Source organism: Populus euphratica, unplaced genomic scaffold (genome assembly GCF_000495115.2).
Source record: "Populus euphratica unplaced genomic scaffold, PopEup_1.0 scaffold93.1, whole genome shotgun sequence".
Classification (NCBI taxonomy): domain Eukaryota; kingdom Viridiplantae; phylum Streptophyta; class Magnoliopsida; order Malpighiales; family Salicaceae; genus Populus; species Populus euphratica.
This window is the reverse complement of record NW_011499873.1, coordinates 445398-467724: the sequence shown is the minus strand read 5'-3', so window position 1 is coordinate 467724 and position 22327 is coordinate 445398. Positions and strand designations below refer to the sequence as shown.

The 22327-nt window shown below is 33.0% G+C and overlaps 3 protein-coding genes and 1 long non-coding RNA gene across 8 annotated transcripts; 3 read left to right on the top strand and 1 right to left on the bottom strand.

Annotated features, from left to right (window-relative positions):
* The first annotated feature begins 182 nt into the window (after positions 1-182).
* USP (UDP-sugar pyrophosphorylase) lies at positions 183-7029 on the top strand. The gene is made up of 17 exons (XM_011029137.1): positions 183-468; positions 567-671; positions 1096-1212; positions 1549-1689; positions 1774-1873; positions 2029-2156; positions 2246-2317; positions 2410-2474; positions 3161-3221; positions 3331-3448; positions 3844-3968; positions 4600-4676; positions 4804-4909; positions 5121-5180; positions 6144-6224; positions 6316-6555; positions 6620-7029. Exons 1-17 carry the CDS (start codon positions 358-360, stop codon positions 6785-6787), a joined length of 1875 nt encoding a protein of 624 aa, XP_011027439.1. The 5' UTR covers positions 183-357; the 3' UTR covers positions 6788-7029.
* Positions 7030-8237: 1208 nt separating this feature from the next.
* Positions 8238-9307, top strand: LOC105127742 (Calcium-binding EF-hand family protein). Its single transcript, XM_011029136.1, has one exon. It carries the CDS (start codon positions 8498-8500, stop codon positions 8978-8980), a length of 483 nt encoding a protein of 160 aa, XP_011027438.1. The 5' UTR covers positions 8238-8497; the 3' UTR covers positions 8981-9307.
* Positions 9308-17885: 8578 nt separating this feature from the next.
* On the top strand, positions 17886-21853 carry LOC105127740 (bifunctional riboflavin kinase/FMN phosphatase-like). 5 transcript variants are annotated; one of them, XM_011029134.1, is made up of 12 exons: positions 17887-18008; positions 18119-18173; positions 18283-18410; positions 18520-18706; positions 19060-19190; positions 19338-19407; positions 19518-19583; positions 20444-20595; positions 20686-20781; positions 20998-21149; positions 21224-21307; positions 21440-21853. In XM_011029134.1, the coding sequence occupies exons 3-12, from the start codon at positions 18335-18337 to the stop codon at positions 21569-21571; spliced, it is 1146 nt and encodes a 381-aa protein (XP_011027436.1). In that variant the 5' UTR covers positions 17887-18008; positions 18119-18173; positions 18283-18334; the 3' UTR covers positions 21572-21853. The 5 variants fall into 5 exon arrangements, with proteins under 5 accessions (XP_011027435.1, XP_011027436.1, XP_011027437.1 ...); XM_011029133.1 differs by having other exon boundaries at positions 17886-18168; XM_011029135.1 differs by lacking the exon at positions 18119-18173.
* LOC105127739 (uncharacterized) lies at positions 20686-20991 on the bottom strand. Its single transcript, XR_842692.1, has 2 exons — positions 20876-20991; positions 20686-20819 (listed from the first exon to the last, which is right to left on the bottom strand). It is a non-coding gene; the product is annotated as an uncharacterized LOC105127739 (long non-coding RNA).
* Positions 21854-22327: the final 474 nt, after the last annotated feature.

Here is a 22327-nt window from a genome sequence, read left to right as displayed (position 1 = left end):
AAAATTAAAAAAATCTAAGACTTCAAGGGACTAGATTGTGAAAAAAATATTTAACCTTGCCAAATTGGGGGTGCTCTAGAAAACAGTAGGGACTGGATTGTGAACTGAATAATAACTGGGGGTCTGATTTATAACCATCCCATTAAATAAATAATTAATTATATATGTTTCTTAACTCTCTCTCTCTCTCTCTGTCTGCCTGCCTGCCCGTCTGATACATATTGGCAAGTGGTATTTGGTTTCTATTCACGTAACTCCAACTCAACCTCCCTCAAATATCAATCACCGTGTCATCGATTCCTCCTCCTCCTCCTCCTTATTAATCCGCAAGACAAAACAAACAGACTCTTCTTCAGCATGGAAGCATCTGTAGCGACGGAATCTCTCTCGAAGCTTAATATCAATGGCGATTTTGCTTCCTCTCTTCCCAATCTCCACAAAAACCTTCACCTCCTCTCCCCTCAACAGGTACATGCCTGTTTTTTTTATATACCACACATGCGTGTATTGTGTGAACATCATCTTGCATTTCATTTTGATTGTAATTGGTGGTGGTGACATGGCAGGTTGAGTTGGCGAAGATGTTAGTGGAGAAAGGACAGTCTCATTTGTTTGAGCATTGGCCAGAGCCCGGTGTTGATGATGACGAGAAGAAAGCGTTTTTTGATCAGGTTTTTTTCATTTTCATTTGGAATTCAGCTGAGATTTTCTTCCTTAGGTGGATCTATTGACAGGAAATTGCGAATTGTTTAAGTGTTTGCGATGTGGATTTGGATTTAGAATTAAATTATAATTTTAATATTTTTTGGCGAGTTAAATTAGAAATTACAATGGCACTGTGAAAGAACGATGTTGAATTTGGTATAATTGGATCTGAGAAGAAATCTAGTTTCCGTGTAAGCAAAAATTGAATGTCAGATCTTTTGTTGAGAAGAAATTAATGTGGACATCCTTTTGAATGTGGATTTGTTACTCTTTGCTGCCGTTTTTATGCATGTTTATTGTCTATTAATGTAAACAATGAGTTTGAGTTTTCAGTTCTGACTTCTACGAGCAATTTGACTGTGCAGTAACGTTCAGATCATGTGGTTGCAGGTGGCTCGGCTCAATTCTAGCTATCCTGGAGGCTTGGCATCATATATTAAGACTGCTAGAGAACTTTTAGCAGATTCTAGAGCAGGAAAGAACCCTTTTGATGGCTTTACACCTTCAGTAAGTTAATAGATATTTCACTTTTTCAATGGCTGACCTACTCATTTGTGCTCCATAAATTTCGTTTAGGTTTCAAATTTATTTAAATTTCAATGCATTGGTTCATGTTGAATTTCGTTTTAGTAATTCATCAATTGGTTAATTTATGAAAATTTTGAAATACTTGGAGCACACTAGCAATTCCATGCATCATCAATAAGTTAATCCCAAAAGGGGGAACAGAAAGAGAAAATTCTATACATCTGTTGCACATAAGTGATGGCCTTTTGGATGTGCCTCTTTAGCAAAATATAAACAAGTAGAACTTTTGTTGATATGAAAGCAAAAACGCTGCAGGTTCCTACCGGTGAAAATCTGAGTTATGGCGATGAAAACTTTATCAAATTTGAAGAGGCAGGTGTAAAAGAAGCCCAGAATGCTGCATTTGTTCTTGTTGCTGGCGGGCTTGGTGAGCGTCTTGGATATAATGGAATAAAGGTGAACAATGATACTGCTAACATATTTACTTTATGTTGATCTGGATTAGTTGAAAAATCTTTGAATTTCTTTTTCCCGTTTCAGGTGGCTCTTCCATTTGAGACCATAACAGGAACATGCTTCTTACAGTGCTATATTGAATCTGTTCTGGCTCTTCAGGAAGCTAGCTATAGAATGACACAGGGTTTGTCACCGAAAGCCTATTACCTTGCCATGTTTGAGTATCTTTAGTCAAAGCTAGCTACTTTCAACCTTCCTTCTTCAAAAAGTAAAAGATGATGGTTATCATGTTAAATAGTTCTAGCATTTCCAAGTAAACTCTGCTTTTGTAAATTATAGGTGGACAGAAAAAAGAGGTTCCTTTTGTTATCATGACATCAGATGATACACATGCACGCATAGTGGAGCTTTTAGAATCAAATTCGTATTTTGGAATGAAACCTACTCAAGTAAAACTTCTCAAGCAGGTAACATATTAGTCGTTGATGCCTAATTGGAGAGCTAGTTCAAAATACAAAATATGCATATGAATATGTTATTTTATTACTTATTTTAGGAAAAAGTTGCATGCTTAGAGGATAATGATGCCAGACTTGCTTTGGATCCGCAAAACAAATTTCGAGTTCAGGTAGCTATTATGTAAATGCCCAAAACTTGAGGCTGTTATATAATGCTTGTGATCATTTTGTGTTCTCTTAACCTTTTTTCTTTTTACTGTAGACAAAACCCCATGGGCATGGTGATGTTCACTCACTTCTCTACTCAAGTGGCCTTCTTTATGAATGGTGTGCCTCAATGGTTATTTAGTTTCTTTTCTTCTTCTCTCTCTCTCTCTCTCTCTATTATATATATATATATATGTATATGTATATGTGTGTGTGTGTGTGTATATATATATGTGAGTGTGCGTGTGTGTGTGTGTGTGTGTGTGTGTGTGTGTGTGTGTGTGTGTGTATACATGTGAGTGTGTGTGTGTTTAATGTGTGGCCATAAGAACTTGCATGTTATTTGATCATGCCCCTTTCAGAAAGTCTGTTGAAATCCTTGGAATAATTATGCTGCTAAATAAAAATAAGACCCTGGAATATCCTCTCATCTTTTTGAAGGATGTTTGTGTTAAGAGTATATATTCTGGTTTTGCATGACAATCTTTGGTTAACGAGGAGGATTTCTTAAGCTCTGTTGATTATTCGTTTTGTTTTCTAATTTTCGAAGCAGTACAAATTGAAGTCTTTTGATCCTACACATGGAATGACTGGTGACCCCTGATGCCTTAGTAGAATTTCAGGCCTTACTGATTAGTAAAGTAAAATAAGAGTATAAAGGCATCATCAGGCATATAATTATGCATGCACATATAGGAATAGACATAGTCACCATGTTACATGACTTGCTTGCATATGAGTTTTTGTTTAGCAGTTTGTAGGTCCCGAGTCTTCTGATCTTAGTTGTGTTTCCATCACCTTTTTAGGCATGATGCTGGTTTGAGATGGGTTCTATTTTTCCAAGATACAAATGGACTTCTATTCAAGGTTTGGTTACTTCAACGCCTTATGGTTTTGTCTATGCAAACACATTTTATTTCACAGTTATATTTGGATGAAAACTCCAAATTTTATGTTTCTACATGATTGTGTGTAGGCAATTCCAGCTTCAATTGGTGTCAGTGCCACTAAGGGATACCATGTTAACTCTCTTGCTGTCCCTCGCAAAGCTAAAGAAGCTATAGGAGGCATCACCAAGCTTACTCATATTGATGGTATGCAATATCATTCTTCCAAACATTCATGGAATACACATGCTTTATCTTTTTAAAAAAAAAATTAAAGGATACATGTACTTTAGCGTTCATTCTTCTTTGCAAGTCAGATATATATGTGCTTAGCCTCTCTTTTTTCCAAGTCATTCTATACTCAATGGGCTCTCTTCCTTTATTCGGGGGGGTGGGTGGTGGGGGGTTGGGGGATTTGCTTTGGACTGATATGTGATCTATGCTGCCGAGCAAAGGTTGTGCTTGTATTTTTTCGGACTCCAAGCAAATACCCTTTCAAACATTTTTATTGTTAACCCATTTGATATAAATTCTATATAATGACTGATATATCTTATGATTTTGTGTAAGTTCTTAATGTCCAAGTGAAATTGATTTTCCAGGAAGGTCCATGGTGATTAATGTGGAATACAATCAACTTGATCCTCTGCTTAGAGCAACTGGGTTTCCTGATGGAGATGTCAATTGCGAGACAGGCTATTCTCCTTTCCCAGGAAATATAAACCAAGTAAATTTCTTACAGAATTCCATCGAACAACTTGTGCTCGTTAATTTTCTTGAATTGCGATTGCTGCTTATTTGATATTATCTTTACTTGATGTATAATAATGCAATTCCAGATTAAAAAAAGGTCAGTTTTTTTCTGTTTTTGATATGGGTTTCTTTATATTGGCTTTATTAGTAGCAGCTTAAAGTGTACTGTGATGAGAACAGTTGTCATGTACTTGCATGTGGTTCCATTGTTTCATATCACTCTCTCCTGCCAACCATCCTCTAGCCTTTTGTTTCAGACACGCATAATCTTTGGAAGCGCAAATGTTTAAATGTGCATTGTCTCCACATCTTGGGCCACAATGTTCATGGAATGAAATTGCTGAGATGAACCAAAAATGTAGAAAAATGATCCTGCAGAAAGCAGACATGTTTTGTACTTGTTCATGATCCTAAAAGATTTAACAGCAATATAAAAATGTCTTTTCCTTTTAGAAATATACACTCTTTTTGGTATAACATATATGAGATATCATTGGAATTGGTGTAGCTTGCCATCACTTTTTTGGTGATTATATTTTATATTCTGATGTCCATTGAATATTTCATGCTTATGCTTGCTTTCCTCATCGTAAATCCTTTCACAGTTGATTCTGGAACTTGATCCTTATATTGAGGAGCTCAAAAAAACAGGAGGTGCAATAAAGGAGTTTGTTAACCCAAAGTAATTCTTCCTACTTGTATCTGCCAGGCTTTTTTTTTTTTTTTTAGTTCTGAAACATGATGCTACTGCATAAAAAGGCATTTCTGAATTCTATATCAGCCCATTGTTTTATAAATTCTTTCTGCAGATACAAAGATACCAGCAAAACTTCATTTAAATCTTCAACTAGACTGGAATGCATGATGCAAGATTATCCAAAAACACTGCCTCCATCAGCAAGAGTTGGATTTACGGTAACCATTTTTACCTTTGTAAGAGCATGGATTTTCAGCTACCTTATTGAGAGTCCTGCCCTTGGACTTGAGCCCTTGAGTCTGTTGTTGAACTCAGTCTTTTATGTATTCTCAATTGAACATTTTTTCCACCATTTGGCAATAACATTGATAATTAAGGTATTGCCATCTTTGTAATGCTTGTTAAACTAGTTCTTATGTGTTTGCTTAGGTGATGGATACATGGCTTGCTTATGCACCTGTGAAGAACAACCCCGAGGATGCTGCCAAGGTAAAAAAAATTGTTGGTCGTTGTTAATTGTTTCAGTTGTCAATTTTGTGCCATTTAAAATAGGCCAATGAAGTTGCAATAGTGCTAAAGAAAACTTACTGCGGGCCTTCAGACTATGGAGTCAATTTCTGGGGATTGCATATACCACTTGTTAACTGTATATATCTGTAGACAACTTTTAGCTGCCCAGTTTGGTTGGTGGGATTAAGTTTGTGTGAATTTTGCTGTTTGACTGCTTCGGAAGTGATGCTCAAAGGCTGAACTCAGAGTCTTGATCATTACTTTTCTGATTTGTGATCTTTTTACCTGATACCTCACCCTACTCACACACCTATTCCAACTTGACTTCAAGCCTGAAGGTAAATTCTTGAGTGGTTCTGTACTTTACTTAATTTGCTGTTGATTGCCTTGATTGGTACAGCAGACATATACACGTATGCATGCAATGTTTGAGATGCCTTAAGTTAGTTACTTGATTGATCCTGTTATCCTGCTTGGCTTACATGCTGGAGCCAAATATAGATACTCCTCTCCGATCCTGCTATCTTCTATCATTGCAATTCCTCTATTAAAACATGCAGAGCGATTATGAAGCAAGTGGTTTGTTATTTTAGAGATTAGATCACAGAGAGGTAGTAACTTAGCTTGGCTATTTGAAACAATGTCGTTCTTTATGGAAGAAAAAGGCCAGTTGTTGTCTGGTCGAGAGAGCAATGTCCAGAAGCATGTGAAAGAGTAGAAAGCATCCCTTGAAGTAAATAATCAGTTGTAGAAGTTGACTGCTCAAGGCTTCTATTATTATTTGAGAAAGTAGTTTTCAGATTATCTTTAATTCCAATTTCAAGGTTCTTATGCTTTTTTGTGCTCATCTCTGTATGACGTAGCGTGAAAAGCTTTCTGATTGGGGAATTCAGGTCCTGAACTGCATTTATTACTTTTTTTTCCCCATTAAAACTAATGAAGGTACCAAAGGGGAATCCGTATCACAGTGCAACTTCTGGAGAAATGGCCATTTATCGTGCAAACAGCCTCATACTTAGAAAGGTTCCTTTTTTGTGAGCCTTTTTCTTATAATTTGTGATTTTTTTAATGCTTAACTTTTCTCTCTCATTCTCCCTTAATATGTGTTTACTAGGTTGGTGTCCAAGTGGATAATCCAGTTAAGGAGGTCTTCAATGGACAAGAGGTGGAAGTATGGCCTCGCATTGTATGGAAGCCAACATGGGGATTGACATTTGCAGATATCAGAAGTAAAGTTAGCGGAAGTTGCTCCATCACTCAAAGATCTACCATGGCTATTAAGGGTCGGAATATCTTTGTCAAAGATCTCTCCTTGGATGGGGCACTTGTGATTGACTCTATTGATGAAGCAGAGGTATGTTTGGAAAATGAACTCATGTGTGGTCTCCTCTACTTTTCTAACATGAATATTTTGACAGGTTAAAGCTGGAGGTTCGGTGCAGAACAAGGGCTGGCTCCTGGAAAAAGTTGACTACAAAGATACTTCAGTACCTGAGGCAATTCGAATCAGGGGCTTCAGATTCAGAAAGATTGAGCAGCTGGAAAAGCAATTCAGTGAGCCTGGAAAGTTCGAATTGAAGGCTTGAAGAAGGCGAACTTGATACAGGGACCAATTTCTTTCAAGTTATTTCTCTGATACTCAAAAACCATCACTTAACCCATGAATAAGTTTGGGCCGGAAATAGTTTTGAATGGATATGACGAGGTGATGTGATGTGAACTGCCAAGATTTTGTTGATTTCGTGTTCTTTTTGTTTAAATAAAAAAATTTGTTGTCTCTCTTATTCTTTTTCTAATTCTGGGGAAAGGAATAATAGATTATGCTGAATGTTCTCCTACATCGATGCTCTCTCATCTTTTAACCAAGAGGTTTAATCCTTCGTTTCGTGACTTCCGACATCCACAAGCATTGGAGCCAATATATTGGACTGCTAAAACCAAGCTCGACTGTGTTGTTACGAACATGAAACATTCATGTGAACCTTGCCTTTCTCTGGACAAGGAGAGCTCTTGATCACCCACATGCTGATTCAGGTGATCTAGAGTGAGTTTGAAATGTTTAATCAAAGGTACAAGAAGACCTGACCAAATCGAGATCCATGAAATAATAATAATCGAGTTGTGGATTCGGAGTTTGTCTTAGGTTGTTCCGAGCCACACCTTTCGCAATCTTGCGCTTCCATGAACCAAAAATGCATTCGCAGGGGTTTGTTGTTTCAAGTTTACTCGTGACACGGACCTAAAAGGGACAAAGGAAGGAACAGAGCCTCTTTGTCCCTCAAAACGTCGTGATTCTAGCTGAATAAACCTATCGGCGTATATAGAAAGTCCCTTTGTTAGGATTCAACGCTGCGGAAACAAAAAAGTATTGCTCCCTTTGTTAGGATTCAACGCTGCGGAAAGGTTGCAAATGATTCGTCGTGTATCTTGCCGATTACAATCGTGTCTTTTTCCGGGAGAAGATGGCAAAAACAGAGCTGAAACAAAAAAGTATTGCGCATGCTTATCTGTTATTCTATGCTTGTCAGGATGCCGGAACCTGTCCTTGTAGGCCGTCAACACATTGAATAAATGGCAGAAAACTCTACATCGATGCCCTGCTTAAAATTCATTCAGTGTTAATACGGTAAGCTAGCAAAAATGAAAAAGAAGTGATTTCTGGTCATTGTTATTACGTGTAAAACTAAGGAACAGAAAGTGATTTCTGGTCATTGTTATTACGTGTAAAACTAAGTAACAGAAGTAATTTCATGAATAATCAAACTACATAGATGTTCTACTTATACAAGGCCACACGTAGGATCCTTGATTTGGCACCGCTTGTTATTGGTCCAACTTTCCTGTGTACCAATATGTGAAATATCCAAGTCCTTCAAAAATCAGATTTCGATGCCGACAAATGTAGATTATTATTTTTTTTATGTAAAAATTATATATGGACCACATTTAACCATACGTTCGGAGGTCAAACTGTAGAAGGTGGAATTCAACTATATAAGCGAAAATTCTGAAAAATTAAATGCACAAAACCAAAGAAACTTGAGGCTTTTCGGCTATCATGGCTTCTAGGCCCTAGCAAGTTCCTTGCAAGCTTCCTTATTTCATCAGAAAAAAATACTATCGGATTTTCATTCTTGTGCCTTTTCCCTATAATAAAAAAAATCCACGGAGCATCTATAAATATACCATCGCCCACCTTAATGCTAGGTCAACAATACGTGCAAGCTAGTATGTTCACAAATTAAATCTCTCATTATTTGTGCTGTTCGGTGATTCCAGAGCTAGCTAGGTGTACCATGTGTCCCCTTAAAACAAATGATCTGCACCGGATTTTCCATGAACTTGACAAAAATGGTGATGGTCTTTTGAGTACAGTGGAGCTCAATTGGCTTCTCGAGAGCATCGGAGTCCATTTTAGCCTAGAGGAGCTTGAGTCTTCGGTGGGGAAGTCATGCCTCAGCTTTGACGAGTTCTCGTTATTTTACGACTCCATAACAAAGCAGAGCGATGATGCCAGCAACGAAGCTGGGCTAGCAGACGATGAGGAAGGCCGCAACAAGGAGGAATGTGACCTTTTTGAGGCATTTAAGGTGTTTGATTCTAATGGAGACGGATTCATTTCTTGCGAGGAGCTTCAAAGTTTGTTATCAAAACTTGGATTGTGGGATGAGAAGACTGGTAAGGATTGTAGAAGTATGATTTGCCGGTATGATACGAACCTGGATGGGGTTGTTGATTTTGAAGAATTCAAGAAAATGATGCTGCTTACCAGTTTGTAATTATTCATTTTTGGGCCACTCTAGGACTCTAGAGGGTTGGAGTTTTGCCTTCGGTTTGAATTTGTGAGGACTGTGGTGATCAGCCTCTTAGACGACCTCACTGGGAGTCGACCTTGGCAGCCAGCTTTTCATACTATGTTTTCGTTTCATGTTTGTTGTATTATGTCACAGATATGTCTGTACAGCGGAATTTCTCACCGAGTACTATGATCGGAACTGATTTCCAGTTGCCACTCTAGCTACTGCTGCCCATATTATCCTTTAAGCTGTTTCTGTCTTTGATAACTTTGGTCTACGCAATCAGTATAGCACCTATTTCCATTTGAATCCTGAAGGTTCTCATAAGTAACTCAATTCAATCTTCTAATTCGACCCTTTATTTGAATCAGTTAGCAGTACGAATTAACAAAAGGACACAGTATTCATACATGAGATATAGGATCTTGAATCCAGAACATATATAAATCTTTATTCATAAGGAATTCACTTGATGGTTAAGAAAAATTGTCTTCTTTTCTAACTTTCTGGTTTGAATTTCATAGACATATGGGGAAATTCATTACATTTTAAAGATGCAAGAAATCAATGAAGAAGATGCGTCATCAGAATCATTCAGAAAAGATGCTGAATCTTGATTGATATTCTAATGGATGCGAAAACCCTCTTTATCTTTAAACTAGAAAAAGATTTAAAGATGCATGCACGAACATCCTGCGGGTTTCTTTCCCAGGATGTTCGTACGACCAATACAGTTTATGAAGAAGCTGTTGATCTCATGTTTTGTGACATAAATTTACTAGCTTAATGGGAGTTTCTCAGAAAACACCCATGAAATAGACTACCGTGCACCTGCAAGTGTCAAATGTCCTTTCGTTGCATTATTAATTAAAAAAATCTCTAACCGTCAAAATTCCAATCGTGGCCAACGGACACATGAAACAGCAATGAAGTTTACTGCAATATATGTATACGTAGCCCGCACACATTCATTCAATTACGATGGGCTAATACATGCAAGGCAAATTGGCTCACCCCCCTGACTGCTCTGTAAAATCCTGAGCTCAGGTTATGACTCTCTGAGGTTTCATGGAAGCTCACTTTGCTTTCGTCAATGAAGGAGTATATATTCTAACTCGTATTTTTGGCCGTATGTGCTCTCTTCACAGTATTCCACGGAAAATGGTATATCATATCAACAGTAAAACGTCAGCAGCGAGAAGGACTTCTTAAGCAATGGAAATACTGACCAAGATGCGTAGAAATCGATATGCAACTGGGAATGTTTTGCAATATAATTGTCCCTTGTGAAGCAAATTATTCTCTTATTTTGCAATCAAAGTTGTCTTTGAACTATCCATTTGTACGGTCAAGGACAATGCTGTGTTCAGGGAAATTTCCATTGCTGTGTTATTAGATTGGGAGGAAAATTCAAAGTCAACTTGATTTATTAGTTGCTTTCCGGCTTTAGTTTGAAAAGAAACGAGTTATTTTATATCTATAATTTTACCGTCATCATTAGCTTGTCTCACATCAGTCATCATAAAACATGGTAATGGGCAGAGATAAATTAAGCTCACGAGTCTTCCTCCATCTCGAACAATTGCCATTTGTGCTGTACATGGTCACAGTCACGGTCACTCTGGCAGTGCATTATTTTGAGATCTCAATAATTTCTTATTGGACAATCACCAAACCAGGCCTCAGCTAGTTTAGACTAATTCATTTATCACAATCGGTCGAGTCAGATACTACTTCAGGCGACCCGGGAAAAGCAGTCGGAAGTGGTTCTGCTTTTTATGCAAATTGCCCACCACTTTCTTTTTCTATTTTTGAGTATTTTTTGCTTATTAACACCATTTTAAAAAAATATTGGCCACATAACATAAGTCAATTAAAAAAATATTGGCCACATAACATAAGTAAAAAAAAAGCTTTAATGAAGTAGCGTAATTTGAAACATGTTGCAATTGAAAAATATCATATTCTAAGATGTTTTTAATAAAAAGCTTGGCATTTCAAACATATAACACGAATTACAACTAAAAAAAATAACAAAAAAATAAATTAAAAACATATTAAAACTCTAATTATGATATCATTAGTACCATTCAAAAAATCTTAATGAGATAAATCCTATAATACAGAGAAAGGTCATCAATAATGATAGGATTGAGTCTCTCTCTTTGTCCAAAGATAAATAAATTTTTATTATTATTGGATTTATTTCATTGAGATATTTTTGTTGATACTTATACTGTTGTAATCAGTTATGAATGCCTTAAAGATCTTTTTATTTTTTTCTTAAATCTTTTCTCTTTTATCTTCTTGGATTTATTTCATTGAGATATTTTTGTTAATACTTATACTATTGTGTTCGGTTATGAATGCCTCAAAGATTTTTTTATTTTTTTTTAAATCTTTTCTCTTTTATCTTTTTAATGTAATTTGTGCCAATTTATTTAATAATTTCTTTAAAATATTGTATTTTCTATGAGCAATATCTTAAAATATCGGGTTTTTTAATCGCAATATATACCAAATTGTGTTGATGTTTTTTCTAAAAAATATTGTTTCTGTTTTTTTTATTTTATGTTTTATTATGACTTTAAAATATAAAAATAGTGATAAAACAAAGAGAGGAAATTGATTCCTACCAAATAAAACAAAATGGTGGAGTAGAGGATTAATTAACTTGCTACCTTGTCATGAATCCTACACGTGGCAAATCATAACTAAAAAATAGGGATTATTTTTTAAAAATGACATGCTTTGTTTAGAATTTTAAAAAAATAACACATGTTGAAAAAATATTTAAAAAATAACATGATTTGAACACAACTGCAATTCTTATTATCATATTTGTTTATAATCATGATTCATGATTATAATTACAATTAATATGAAAATCCTATTTCAGCTCATTATCTCCGGTTCATTAAAGAAAAAAAACACTACTAAAACAACCTTTAATCATAGAAAATAACCTTCAATTCTCCACCAAAACATTAAAATCATCTCCCCCCCCCCCTCATCTCCACATATCTTTCCACTATATTTCTAAAACAAATTGTCAGTTTAATTAGTTTGATTCAGTCTCTTCATTATGACAACAGACAAAACCACCACCTAACCATCAGAAAATCAAGGTAAAATGATTTCCTTTTCTCTTACTTTTATAGGTTTCATTGTTGAATTATGAAATTTTAAGTTTTGATATATGATTGTTCATATGGTGTTTGATAATTTGTTATGTATCAAATTTGATTTTGTATTTTATTGTGTTGATGTTATCAAATATTTGTTTTATATATATGCTTAGTTAGGATGCCATATATATGAGGCAATTCTTCATTTACACATAGAGATAAAAAATTTCACTACATGGATCTTGATTTGGTTAACCCCTTTATTCTATGGTTGTAGGAGTTGTATATTTCAGAGGCCATATATATTGAATGAGAATGTAAGTTTGTTTTTATATCACAACAAATTAAAAATACTATACTAATTATAATAACATATTCACTAGATATCCTATAATTTACATTAATACATTTAATATTTTTTTGGTTTTGTAGGATTTAATTAAGATGTTAAATGTTTTATCAATTCTAAGATTAGGATTTAATTTTAAGATGTTAAATGTTTTATCAATTCTAAAAATTGATGTCGTTTTTAGATCTTCTAGTCCCATTATAAGTAGACTTTTATTACATCATTTATTTGGAGCATATCAAGATGGATCTTGACTTATTCAGTGCACTTACTAAGAGGTTGAGAAGGAAGACTTGTACATTCTATATTCAAGTAGGTGAGATGACATCTTACTATAAGATACTGTTGTTTTGTTTAGCTTGCCTATAAATGGGCGAGCACTTATTACTATAGGTATTCATAATAAGATTGTTCTATGTAAGCAAATATTTATACGAGCACTCCCCTCTTGAAATGTTTAAGGAGAACACTTTATGTATGAGATAACTTCATAATAATTTCTTTGAATTGTCTATTCATGTTAACGACTAGATTCTATGATGGTTTGTTAATGCTAATAATAGTGCAATTAACATAATGAATTATTTAATGTGGATTTTAAGCCATTATTGTATAAATATGCTAGAACATACATACTCTTTATGGATTTTAATGGAATATATGTGTTTTTTATTCTACCTACCACTGTTGGAGGACTTTAAGTCCATTTCACTGTATAGTTAGGGTTCAGAAGTCCTTACATGTTTGTACAGACACTTAAGTTAAACAACCTTGAAAAAAGCAAAGTAAGTTGGTGAATGTTTGTTGCTTTTACAAGTTTAAACAATGTATAAAGTTTTTAGTATTTGTATTTTCGAGCAATATCTGAGTTGATTACTAATAATTGATTTTATTTTTTTGTCATACAACCATGATCATGAGAGCATTTACATTTACACTTGAGGTGTCCCTAAATTGACTTGAAACCTATATGTTTGTTTACATTTTAAAGGTAAAACCATTGCTTCCATTAGAATACAAGTAATATGTTATTGATAATGTAATTTTTAAATTAAAAGTTATTTTTTTAATATTAATTCATTGGTTCTTTATTATTAGATGGTGTAGGAGTAGATACTTTGAAAATAATCCAACACACATTCTATTATTTTATCATAACGAGTTAGATGAATAATAGTTTAACAATTTAATCAAATATGTTATAATAAATTGCAACATTGATGTTAAAATAAGTTGATGTTGGAGTATGGTTGGAAATAATTGTATTTTTTATGTTGTAAAATGTATGAATAAATTCCATTATTGATGTTGAAGTAGGTTAATGCTAAAAAATAATGGGAAATAATTGCATCGTTGATGTTTGAAAATGTTGGGATAAATTCCATTCGAAATAATCACATTATTGATGTTGGAAATGGTTTGGATAAATTGCATTGTTGATGTTAAAATAGATTGATGTTAGAAAATATTGGGAAGTAGTTGCATTATTAATGTTTAGAAATGTTAGGATAAATTACAAATATTAGAAATAATTACATTATTGATGTTGAAATAGGTTGACATTGAAAAAGTTACAATAAATGCATTGTTGATGTTGAAGTAGGTTGATGTTGGAAAAATATTGGGAAATAATTGCATTTTTTATGTTTAAAAATGTTGGGATAAATTGCATTGTTGATGTAGAAATAAGTTGATGTTGAAAAATACTGAAAAATGATTACATTTTCAATGTTGAAAAATACTGAAAAATGATTACATTATCAATGATGAAAAATATTTGGATAAATTGCATTATTAATGTTGAAGTAAGTTGATATTAGAAAATATAGAGGAATTGTTGATGTTTGAAAATGTTGGGATGAATTACATTATTGATGTTGAAATAGGTGATATGACAATTCAATTTTCAACAACATATTTCATATGATATACATATGAGTGATAAGTTGGATGTTATTACTACATTATGATATAGGATGTACAAAGACATGTGATCTTCAGACAAGTGCATATTATAATTTTCAAAAATAAATATATAGATTGGTACTTGAATATAACACGTTGAATTATTATACCAAACCCAATATAGACTTCTCCATGCGAGGAGATGGAGTGTGAGCCATATACATGTTAGACTAAAAATGGTATAAGTATTTGCTACTTTTTGTATGTAATACAAAAGCATTTTATTTATAAATTAATAAGTGTTTTTTATTGAATGTTAGGTTAGTGAGTTATTATATAATGGTCAATACGTTGTAACTAATCTTTGCAATCTTAATGATATTAATGATGGAATTACTCATTATTGTACATCTTTTTGGTTTGAGACACGTCGCACTATACTTAATTTGTTAGGAGAGACATTGAGTCTGAATGATGTTATCTCAAAGAATAAGACTACACAAATAGATGGAAGTTATGCTATTGATAAAATTGACCAATCCACTTGTCATCACAAACATAGATAGACTCGGATATTTGTCAAGAAAAAAAATGTGTTGCAATATTTTTTTAGTTATGAGTTTTTTCTTTTACTTTTGTAATATTATCTTGGCCAATTATCATTTTAATTTTAATATCATCTTACATAATAAAACTTACATGTTATAAATTTTCATATTTATTTTGAATAAGAAAAATTTAAAATTATTAATTTATAGGTGAACATGTGAACATCGCGAACAAGTTGTTTAATATTTTAAATCAAGCATTTACATGTTAAAAAAGACATATTGTAAAGTTCCATTATTGCCAACATTAATTACCTTTATAATTAACAAATAACAAATTGTTTAAATATTGCATGAATTACCGTTATAACTAACCAAATAAAAACAATGTTAAAATATTACACCAATTACTATTATAATTAACAAACAAAAACAACATTAATTATCACACTTCTTATTAAGGTTTGCATGTTAGCATTTGGGATTTAAAATTAGGGATTATGAACTTAGGCTTGGGATTTTGAATTTTAGAATTTGGGATTTAAAATCCCTAAGGTTTTAAATTTTATAATTTTAGGTTTAAAATTATGGTTAATGTTTATGGTTGGGGATTATAAGTTTTGTTTGAGGTTAATTTAGGGGTAAGAATACTTTAAAGTTTGATTTATGGTTAATTTAAGGTTTGGTTTATGGTTAATTTGGGGTTAAGATAGTTTAGAGTTAATTTGAGGTTATAATAGTTTAGAATTTTATTAATAACACAATCGTATTTTCTATTGTTAGTTTATAATTTAACTGTTATTTTTATTCACAGTTATTTAACACAACCAACAACTATGTTTAGTATTATATGAAAATCTATTATTTCTCGAAAAAAAATTAGTATTATATGAAAATCTATTATTTCTCTAAAACTTTTTTTGTGTATGTTATATGTTTATATCTTTTATCAAACTATATTATTTTGGTTAAAAAAAACCCTAAAACATAACAAAGAATAATAAGGAAAGTGAAATTGTATAACCAAGCAAATTAGTTGCTTCTTGATTTTCTAATCTCGTAAAATAAAGCTAATTTTTGTGCAGAAACAAAGAGCAATCTATACAAGTAATAACTACCTAGGTTATTTCTTATGCTACAATGCAGGTGAAACAAAAAAAATTGAATGTCAAAAAATTTTCAAAGGTGATTTTTTAAAAAATATTAAAATAATTATATATTAAATTAACTTGAATTCATTTACCAAACTTGTGCTCTAAATCATTAACTCTAATAGGTCAAATTTGACAAAAAAAAAAAAACTAATATTAAAGGTTAATAATTGATATATAAAAAAAAAGGGGAAGGGGGAGCGCGCATATATATATATTTATAATAAAATATTTATTAAATATCAAAAGATTAAAAAGGGTTTTTTTAATTAATATCAATGTAAGAATTATAATTTCTTGAAATTATTTAATTATTCATTTGTGGTATAAAGATTATTAAATGATGTCTATTACTCATATATTTTATATGTGGTAAATATATTGATTATTATGTTTTAATATTATTTTTGAAAAAATAATTATATTTTAATAATTTGAATATATATTTAATTATTAATTTGGATGCACATATAATATATATGTTGTATTTTGCTATAGTTTTTTTTTTTTAGAAAAACCAAAAATAAATCTTGTTTACCAATTTGAATATCTAATGAAATAAAATAAATTTTAAAAAAATTGTTTTGAACTTTTTCATCCTTATATATTCATGTTGTTTTTGTATATTCTTTTTTTCTTCAAAATATCCCATGAATCACCAAAAAAAATATTTTTTAAAAAATAAAAAATAAAAAATTTCAAAACCATGTAAGAAAACATAAAAGTGTAAAAAAAAAAAGGAAAGAAAAAAATATCAGATATGGAGGCTTGGCATAGGCAACTAGAGTTCTTCAGTTCTTCAAATGGAGCTTAGGCATATAGGCAGGTCATTTGTTCAAATTTGTTTTTTTAATAAATAAGCAAACGATATATCCTTTGGTTTTCCAGAATCTAACCACAGTTGTGATGTGTAGAAATTTGTATTTAATTTTTTTTTTATCTAAAAAACTATTTTCAACACAATTTTGCTTAAAAAACTTAATAAAAACCTTTAGAAACTCCAAAAACCTATTATCAACCCAAAAACCCTCTAACATGGTTTAAAAACATAAAATAAAATAGAAAATGATTTTTGTTTGTTAAGAAAGATTAAGGTTTGAAATAATTATTATCAAACTATTGTCATTGAATAAAACTTATTAATATTAAAATTAATTATTTTAGTAGCTAAAATTAATATTTATCGATAATTTTATCTCGTTTTAACTAGAACCGTGTTATCTTTTTCTTCTCTCACTTATGAGGACTAAAATATAAATAAAATGCACTTTTAGCTCAAATTAAAAATTACAAAAATTATAAGGACTATAACGGTAGGAAAAGAAAAGGATAAGATGGGGAAACAATATCCCCCTAGTTTTACATTAGTCAGGAGCTTCTCATTGTTTTACATTTTAGTTCTTTTTAATTGGATTTTTTTCTGTTAATAATTATGAAGGATGCAATTGAAAAACAAAGTTGAGGACTGAAACTTTAATAAAATTTTTGGCTCTACTATAGATGTCTATAGTGTTTTAAGGAGGCGTTTTAGTAAATTATCTCTCTTTTCTCACTTATAAAGACTAAAATGTGAACTTTTGGTTTAAATGTGAAATTATAAAATGTTAGGAATATAAAAATATAAGAATGAAAAGAACTTTTCTCCTAATTTTACAATGGTCATGGATTTTATTTTTTTTTACATTTTGATACTCTTTCATTAAAAATTTTTTCTCATAATATTTTTTTATAAATTGAGTATTAAATCGGTCATAAAAGGATGTAATTAAAAAAAATTGATCATATTTAAAAAAAACTTCGGCTATAGTATAAATTTCTACTGTAGCGAGGAGTTCCATGGACTACTTTTTTCCTTTCAATTTCTTGGTTTCTTAACGATTGCCCGTGTCTTGCTTCTCTAATCTTCCGTGTGTTGTCTGTTAATCTGCTGTAAGCCCCCCCATTAACTGTTACAGTTTCATCGTAGAAAATCTGGGAATTTTACCTCTCATCATAATTGAACAGACGTTGTTTGATAAAAGACCCATGTTACTTTTCAGGCAAATTGTTGTTGTTTTTTTTTTTCCCAAGCTTGTTTGATAACGAAGGGGTGAGGTCTGCCTGTTTTTAAGTGCTCATTTGGTGGAATGGATTGCTTTTGAGTTTGAATATGTTACTGGGCATGTTCTGGTTATTGATGATCTGTTTTTTGCTTCAATTTCAGGGTTAGTCTTCACAAGAAGAGAAATTTTACTGTTGATATATAGTTATTAAAAATGTCGATTGCAAAGCCTTTGAAGAAGTTAGTATCTGCTGTTATTCTTGATTTGGATGGTACCCTTCTTCATACAGGTCAGCTTTTGCACTTTGGATTCATGTTTCATTTTACTTACATGGTCGTTTTTGTTGTCACATTTTTGCTTGTGCGTGGACATAATTGTTCTTCGATTTAATGGCACAGATGGCATAGTGAGCGATGTTTTGAAAGTTTTCGTGGTCAAGTATGGAAAACAATGGGATGGGAGGGAAACTCAAAAAATAGTGGGAAAGACACCTTTGGAAGCTGCTGCTGCTGTGGTGGAAGATTACGAGCTTCCTTGTTCAACTGATGATTTTCTGACTCAATTTACCCCATTGCTCTATGATCAGTAATTTATCTCTACACTCCTACGCGTTATGTATGTGGATCTGGGATCTTTTGTGAAGGGATCTCGAAAATATTATCTAATGTTTTTTGTAAGTCAGTGCTTTACTTGAAACACATAGTTGACTTGCATGCATGGTTGATCATGTGACCAAATAGATGTGTAAAGATAGAATAAACAAACTGTTAGATTGCCATTTTTCTGCCTCTATGTTTTTCTGTTTATGATTTTCTTTTCCTAAAACATGGAATAGTAGGACTTTCTTATGAAAAAATTGAATTTCTGACTGTTTTGTGCACGCACTCTATCTTATATATTGTAAGTAATTGACACTTGTGTCTTTTATCAATTTGAAGGTGGCGCAACATTAAGGCTCTTCCTGGTGCCAATCGGTTAATAAAACATTTGAGTAGTCATAATGTGCCTATGGCATTGGCTTCAAACTCTCCAAGGGCAAATATAGAATCCAAAATTTCTTACCATCAGGGTGGGTTTGTTTAAGAAATTTAATGAAACTGATAAGTTTTATTTCCTGTTGCTTCTTTTGAAAATTAGCTAGGGTGGCATAGCAAAGAGTCAAACTGAACTGCATTCGTACTCTACTTGCTTGGTTGCTCATTATACCTGCTTACAGGCTGGAAGGGATCCTTTTCTGTCATCATTGCTGGTGATGAAGTGAGAACAGGAAAGCCATCTCCTGAAATGTAAGATACATTTGCAATTTGTATTTTACTTTTTTTTGGATTATCAATCTTGTTTGGCTGAAAAGTCACAAATGTTCTTGGATTCTGACTTTGAAAGGTTTTCATTCTAGATTTTTGGAAGCTGCCAAAAGGCTAAATGTCGAACCATCCAGCTGCCTTGTGATTGAAGATTCTTTGTGAGTGAGTTTAACACATAAGTTATTATTGTAGTAAACCTTTTGATTTGTCTAACTGTGCCTCCTAGGTCTATGGAGAAATACTGTGAGTGTTGCAGTCCTAAAAAATGATGATGCAAAAGTTAATTACTTTCAAGCAGTCTAATTTGATCAAGAATCAGATTGTCTTTAGTACTTAACCCCTATTGCATTTGTTTTCAGCTTTTCCACTAGGATGGTGTTCCCGCTTCGTATTTTGTTGAAATGACAATTATGAACTCTTTTTATATGTTTTCTGATTATTAAATAAAATATAGGATCAAATATTTAAGTAGCCCCACTTTATTATATGTTCATTAACATAATCATATACTTGAAACAAAAACAAGAATAAGAATCGATGATGCTAAAATATTATAGATTTATTCTATCAAAAGACATCTCAACTTTTTTTTTCTAGACCTTTTGCCTCGTGATTGTTATGGGGGATATATTCATGCAGTACCGAGCATCTATGCTTAGATCACAAGTCAAATAAAGATGCTCCATGCACCAATATTATATATGCTGAAACTCTAATTTGATCATGAGTACTAGTTGATTTTTTATTAGATTTAACTTAAGGAATTTTTCCATATTTATTGTATATGATTGAAAAAATATTAAAGAAGGTTATATTAGTCATAACAAAAAATGTGGAGTGGGAATACCACTACCCCCTCCACCATTGTCTCCTTCTGTCTGTGCACTCTAATTTCTTGACCGCATAACATCAAAATATAGTTGTTTCTCAATAAAGTACATGGGAAAGTAGAAACGTGTTTCTGCTTTCTATCACAAAGTTCCTCTTACTGATTTTGGAAAGGTTGTGGCGATGTCAGGCCAGGTGTTGCTGGTGGTAAGGCTGCTGGCATGGAAGTAGTCGCTGTACCATCCATTCCAAAATCTCATCTTTATACAGAAGCAGATGAAGTGATCAATTCTCTGCTTGATTTACAACCTGAATTGTGGGGCCTCCCTCCATTTGAAGATTGTAAATCCCTAAAGACCCGTGTAAATGTTGAAGTTGCCATTATTTTCTTTTCATTCTAGTTCTTGTGAGAAAATTGATCTGTGATTGCAGGGATGGAGGGTACTTTGCCTATCAAACCTTGGCATATTGGTGGTCCTGTGATCAAGGGATTTGGTCGTGGCTCAAAGGTTCTTGGAATCCCAACTGGTATGTGTCTTCCTATGTGTTCTCTTTATGTGTTGTGTCTGAAGTTGTGCTTGTTGAATAATATCATCAGTATTTTGGGAATCTACTTCACTACTTATCTGACCTTGGTGTCACACTTTGTTTCAATGAATTTGAGCATAAAAATGGGTTATCCATGTTCTCTATGATTACTTCTATGTCATTCCATCATCTAACAAGTTTATTTGTTTTTTTCAGCTAATTTATCTACCAAAGGTTATTCAGCACTTCTTTCAGAACATCCATCAGGTGTTTATTTTGGTTGGGCTGGATTATCATCGCAAGGTCTTTACAAAATGGTCATGAGTATTGGTTGGAACCCATATTTTAACAACACCGAAAAGACTATAGTAAGTTTGACACTGACATAAGTGATGACCTGTGCATGCCTTAATCTATTCTCTTAATCTAATTTGTATTGTAGGAACCTTGGTTGCTTCATGAATTTGATGGGGATTTTTATGGTGAGGAATTGCGACTCGTGATAGTTGGCTATATTAGACCAGAGGTATAATCAACACTCACGGTATCCTTTTTGTATTCCTTGTTATATCACGCTAATTGGTGTTCTTTCTACATCCTTTGTCATCAGCGTCTTGCATTCCCTTTTTCACTAAATTTTGGTTTTGAAAAACTACAGGCCAATTTTTCATCGCTTGAGAGCTTGATAGCAAAGATTCATGAGGATAGAAGAATTGCAGAGAGAGCTTTAGACATTCCAACGTACTCGAAATATAGGGATGACCCATATTTGAAAGGCTCTTCCCTGTAACCATAGCAAGTCCATAAACTTTATGATCCTTAATTTTCCCAGAGCTCTTACTGCAAACCGCTTTTGTTTCATTATAGAAGGCATTCATTGTAACCGTATTGCTCTCTCTTTTCATGAAATGTTAGGCCTGGCTCGTAATCACTGTAGGTATAAAAATGAAACAGTGCCCGAGAGCCCCCTATTATTGTTACTGAATATTTATATACCAAATTGTCATCGATAATGTACTTGAACTATAGCTGGGAAGCTGTTATGCAGACTAATGTTTTAGTTTCAGTTTCATTCTATTTTGAGAGACAATTTCATAGGTAGGTTACTTTTGGTTGGGATGAGGACTGGCATGGCTTCTAATGAATTTTAGTCTGTTCCCCTGGCATGGCTCGATTAGAAGATAGGCAAGGGGAAAAAATAAATAAAATTAAATGGTCTTGTTAACTGGGGCCAAATTGCTTCACTTCTTATTATCTCCCTCTGAGAAATTTAAAACACCAGATCTGTATTATGAGAGTGGCGATATTTATTCTCATTACCAGGCATAAGCTCTGTTTGTTTGTTTGTTACGTAGGAACAGAAACTTCATTAGCTCCTCAATTTTAATTTTAATTTGTCCTCATTCCTTTTTGAGGTCGGACTTCGGAGTAGGAGTGTAGGACCCTAACCTGATTCTTATGTGTAAAAACCGAACGACCTGTTATTTTGTCCGTCCTTGGTTGAAAACACCATAACAACCGTATCAGAAGACAGGGTTGACCTTCT